General features: G+C 43.9%; 1 protein-coding gene across 1 annotated transcript in view; it reads left to right on the top strand.

Moving 5' to 3' along the window:
• Positions 1 to 5,688, top strand: part of POLA1 (DNA polymerase alpha 1, catalytic subunit) — a 297,019-nt gene that overhangs the window by 130,138 nt on the left and 161,193 nt on the right. Inside the window, 1 exon segment of the mRNA XM_077775065.1 lies at positions 3,018 to 3,192. Within this exon segment, the coding sequence (XP_077631191.1) occupies positions 3,018 to 3,192 (175 nt within the window).

Genomic DNA, 5,688 nt, shown 5'->3' on the forward strand with positions numbered 1-5,688 from the left:
ATTGTAGTTTATCGACTTGTAAAACTTACGAGAATTACTTACTGGGTTCTTAAATCAGCTTCCACTTCATGGTTATGTTTTAAATCCTTAATTATTTAACTTTCTTTAGACATAATTTCCATAAGGCATGCCTTTAACATAATTGTTTTAAGGGACCCACTTGTCACCCACTGAAATAACTTTTTTCCATGAGTTTCCTACTAAAGATGATGACATAGTTTTGAATGAATTGACTGCACCTGGTTGTCTCTGTTGAAGTATGTACTTTGTGAACTTCGTGAATTACTACATAGGCACTTCATGCAAGACCAACTTTGCTTCTTACTCTCTTTTTCAAGTGTATGTTGTGTTTTACTGCATATACCATGGAATCTGCTAGATTTGAATTAGGCCTGTGAGGGATATATCTTAAGTCGTAGCCTGAATGTTTTTCCAATACAGCATAGCAAAACCGGTTTTACCAATTCTTTTGAATTTAGTCATGTTTGGGCTCAGATTTTTTAAATACAGCAAGAACTATGTTTGGGTTGGGGCAACTGGATGGCTCGGTCAGTTTAGCATTCGACTCTTGTTCTCAGCTCAATTCTTGATCTTAGGGTTGTGAGTTGAAACCCCGCATTGAGCTTCATGCTAGGCATGGAGCCAATTCAGAAAAGAAAAAAAAAAGAAATGTATTTGGGTCAGTGTTAAAACTGGTCTTTTTTTGTGTGGTTGTTTAAAATAAAAACGTTCTTAAGTGAGGATATACTTAGAAATTTTCAAGTATTTTTAAAATACTTGCTTTTTAAAAACCTTGCCTTACTTTGAGAATATCTTCTAATGATATATTGGAAAGAAACTCGTGTGCCTTAAAAAGAAAAAAAATTGCCTCTACAATTTGATTTTTATTTATCATTAAAAAGTAGTTAACATTGCTATAATCTTAAGGACAAACTAATTTTTTTGTAAGTTCATTTATTTATTTTGAGAGAGAAAGAGAGAGCGCCAGCAGGGGAGGGGCAGAGAGAGAGGGAGAGAGAGAATCCCAAGCAGACTACATGCTGTCAGCACAGAGCCCAACGCACGACTAAGTCTCACAAACTGCAAGATCATGACCTGAGCCAAAACCAGGAGCTGGATGCTTAACCAATTGAGCCACCCAGACACCCCAAGGACAGACAAGTTTTTTAAAAAATACAGTACTGCATATCAATCAAGTTTCATGTGTGTGTTAATAAAGTCAGTCTGAATACAGTTGTGGTGCATACAGACGCGCTGCCCAGGGATTTTTTTTTTTTAATTTTTTAATGTTTTATTTATTTCTGAGAGAGAGAGAGACAGCATGAGCAGGGGAGGGTCAGAGAGAGAGGGAGACACAGACTCCAAAATAGGCTCCAGGCTCTGAGCTGGCAGTCAGCACAGAGCCCGACGCGGGGCTCGNCTCCCCTCTAATGATTCAGACTTCTCAGAGGGCAGCAATTAAGGTTGGTGAATTCTGCCTAATTTCTTGTACCATGTTGTGAACTCCTGAAAAATAACTATTTGGCAAGTCTTTCAGTCCAAGGTTTGTTTTCTTTCTAGGTGTTTCATTATATCCTAGACCAGGTAGAACCTAGTNAAAGGGGGCCCCTGCCTCTAGTCTGGTGAAGACAGTGGTGGGCAAGTAGCCTCTGCTTTGGGTTGGGCCCTGAGAAGGGGCTGATTATCTATTTGGCAGAACAGCCAAGCCCTATGAATAGTTAAAATTGACTAGTCTGATGAGACACCTGGGTGGCTCAGTCCTTAGTCGGTTAAGCAGCTGACTTTGGCTAAGGTCATGATCTCAAGGTGTGTGAGTTTGAGCCCTTTACTGGGCTCTTGTGCTGATAGCTCAGTGCCTGGAGCCTGCTTCAGATCCTGTGTCTCCTCTCTGTCTACCCCTCCCCTGCTCACAATCTGTTGCTCTCGAAAATAAATAAACAATGGGACGCCTGGGTGGCTCAGTCGGTTAAGCATCTGACTTCGACTCAGGGCACGATCACACGGTTCGTGGGTTCGAGCCCCGCATCAGGCTCTGTGCTAACAGCTAGCTCAGAGCCTGGAGNNNNTGTGAATCAATTATATAGAATTCTACAACTTTTTATAAAGAGGAAGCCTTTGAGGGGCACCTGGGTGGCTCAGGTGATTAAGAGTCTGACTTCTGCTCAGGGGATGATCTCACAGTTCACGGGTCGAGCCCTGCACAGGCTCTCTGCTCTCTATACAGAGCCTCCTTCAGATCCTCTGTCTCCCTCTCTCTCTGCCCCTCCCCCACTCATGGTCTTTCTCTCTCCCAAAAATAAACATTCTTTTAAAAATGAGAGAGAAAGCCTTTGAAAGATACTTTCTGACTCATTTTTCTTTCCTTGAGGAGAGCCATGTAAACAGTGCAAAATGGCATGCGCCTCATTCCAGTGGCCAGAGATTTTGCTTCTTAAGCGTTGCCATTCCACCAAGATAGCTTGTTAATTTTGTTCCAGTTTTATATATGACTTACTACTCTGTGGGTTTCTTACTCCTTTTCCACTTGCTCGTTTGTTTCTTGCTACATATAGCTCTCAAAGAAAATATTATCCCTGGGGGGCCTTTCACATGAGATTATGACTAGAATTCTTGCATGAAGGGATTGTATTAACAGAGTAAAAGGACTACACATGTCTTTTCTCGTCACTCCTAAAAGGCCTTTCTGGCTAGACTGATAGTCAGCAAGTCTTCTCAGTGTCCTTCTGTGATATGGCAGGTGGAATTATTTAATCTAGTTAGGCCATCTTGTTGGTTTCATGTTTCAACAAAAAATAGAACACAACACATGCTGGATTTACATTCTTGGACACTGGGGGACATGTTTTCCTTGATCTTCCTACTTGTAGATACATATGAAATGTTCACGAATAGGTCAAAAGGACTTCTTGGTGTTTGGAATTGAATACGTAAAATTTGAATTGTTGTCCCTCTTTGCGGCCAGGCAAGTAGGTATGATTGAATTTCTTAACAACTACCTGTACTGTGTTCTTTTGTAGGATGGGTCCAACCTCAGTGCAAGTCAGAGGGCCTATGCCCCTGAACAGCTACAGAAACAGGACAGTTTAACCATTGACACCCAGTACTACCTGGCTCAGCAGATCCACCCAGTCGTGGCTCGGATCTGTGAGCCAATAGACGGAATTGATGCTGTCCTCATTGCAACGTGGTTAGGTAAGTGTTCCCAGCTCACTGAGCCTCTTACCCGGCTGGGTATACGAGCAGCCGCAGTCCTCCTTCAACTGTTGCAAGCCTTGTTGAATGGCACGGTATGTGTCGAGCACTTCTTTGGTTATAGTTGGGTATTTATGTTTGCGGTTGGTTGATTATTGTCTGTCTCCTTTCATAGACTGGGAAGCCCACATATTTGCTCCCTCTGTGGCCACATGCCTGCTCCACAATAGGCCCTCGATCAGTAAATGCTGAGGGAAGAGAAGGGATGGAGAGCAGATTGAGGGCAGGTTACAGTGTCTCAGTTTATGTTGTTTTAGCTTTAATTGGTGAACTTCTATAAGTAAGAAGATTGATGGTATTGTGATGGGTGGTCTATCTCTAAATGTATTTTTGTATAAAGTGAGAGTACAGAACTCACAACTTTTTTAAACAGTAAAAAGTTTAATTTTTAGTATTCATTTCCCTCTGAGTATCCTACTCTATTTTAATTCTGTGAAAACTAGACTTGCTGTTACCTTCCAGGAATGAGCCAGTTCCTAATTTTTCATCATCCCAGGAGGTGCTGGTCAATCCTGAAAGCTCTGGGTTTTTTTGTTTTTGTTTGTTTTTTTTTTATATTTTCCTGTGTCACCAGACTGTCGTTCCCTCCTTAGAATGTATTTCGTTACTTGCTCTGACTTCATTTCTAGATGGCCAGCATGTAGAGAGTTACAGTACTTTAAGATGTCTGCTGTCTTTCCCATTGTATGCAAAGATGAGTATTTTTAGAATACTGCCTAATAAAGTTTTTAGATGACGCCTCGCGATTTCTAAGTGAAGTCCAGGTGCCACTGACATCTCAGTCTTTAACTCTGGCAGTTGTAGACTCTAACTTTGGAGCTCCAACCTTTATTTTTAGCCTTATTTCTTAATTGGTATACTTAGGGTCCCCTGGTATGGCACTGCTCATTCTGTCCCTTCTTCATGGAAAATTTTCCCCCTCTTCTCATTGAAATGTGTGACTTAAGACACGGGCGTTGACATCATAGAGACTTGGGTCTCCATGTTGGTTCTGCAATTCCCAAGGTCTGTGACTTTCTCAAGCCTCTAAACCTTTCTTGGTTCCTGGAATCATAAGGCAGAGTTGCTCTGAGGAGCAATAGGTTGTTGCACGGGCGATGCTCCGCACAGGCCTAGAGCAGAGAGGGTGCTGTTAGCAGCCGCATCCTGCTCTCCTGCCAGGTGTCGGCGTAAATGTGGCCACGCTCGTCCAGTCTGGAAGATTTATACAGAGTTCGCTCTCACTGTGCACGTGCAGCCTGGGGTTGGACAGGTGGATGAGGAGGTCACATGTGTGCCATCCTGCCCCTACCGAGTACTTGCCCGAGCTTCTGCCTGCCAACCCTGCCTCCAGTCTTCCACCAGCGTCTGCTCAGGAAGTGGAAACTGATTTTCGACACTTGCCTAAGCAGAACATAATTAGGAAGATAAAATCTGCTACCCCAGTCATCATATAATGTGTTCTCAGAGTTGAGTTGTATTTGATGAGGTTTATAAATCCTCAGCTGGGAGGAGGGGACGTTGAAGTGCACAGTAGTTTTTAGCTCCCTCCTTCTTTCTCACCTCCACAGTGGGTGCTACTTTGTCGGATACCGTACTCAGTACTTTGTATATGCTATCTCATTAATCTTTGCAGCAGCCTCATGAGGGTAGGTTGTGTTCGCTCCATTTTACAGAGAAGGAAGCAGAGGCTCAGAGAGGTAACTAATGCAGTCTTGTCACATAGCTAGTTAGGGGGCTGGCTGTGTTTAGATTGGGGCCCAGCCCTCTGTGAACTCCACAGCTTGTGCTCTTAACCACTGCACCACCCTCTACTACCTGTTCTTAGCCTTGAGAGGCTATGACACAGGTCCTCAAGCAGGGGTGGACTGGTGTGGATGTGAAGGCACAGGAATTTCATCTTCTTCACGCTCCCTCCTTTCCCCACTGCACCCACCCCTGAACATATGCAGTAAAAACACCGGAGTGGAACCATTTTTTGAAAGAGTAGATCTCTCAGTTTTTCCATTTGTGCCTGTGCCACCTTGCCAAGAATCCGGTCTAGAGGCTAACTGCTACCCTTTCCTTCCCTGGTGTCAGATTTCCCAGTGGCCTGGCCCTGAGCAGGAGTAGATGGGACATGCTCCACCTCCTGAGTGACACGTAGGTCAGCGCAGATCTTTGAGGGAAGGGTGGTGGAGCCTGCCTGGTGGGGACTCTGATACCCGCTTACACATCTTAGCCCTGGTCCCAGAGGGGACCAGAGTGATGTTGTTGATTCTGGGGTCGTAATTCTAAGTTAAACAGCGGACAGATTTTAACTTGATTAAAGACAGACTTAATCCTAATCGCTGCTGCCCTCTGGTCACAGGCTGCCATATGAATCCAGTTTTTGCACATTATTTTCTAGCTAGTAGCCTCGTGGATCCCGTCTTCCAAGGGTCCATGTTATTACTGACCAATCTCAGGGCGCACAGG

The sequence above is a fragment of the Crocuta crocuta genome, unplaced genomic scaffold (assembly GCF_008692635.1).
Source record: "Crocuta crocuta isolate KB4526 unplaced genomic scaffold, BGI_CrCroc_1.0 scaffold1468, whole genome shotgun sequence".
NCBI lineage: Eukaryota > Metazoa > Chordata > Mammalia > Carnivora > Hyaenidae > Crocuta > Crocuta crocuta.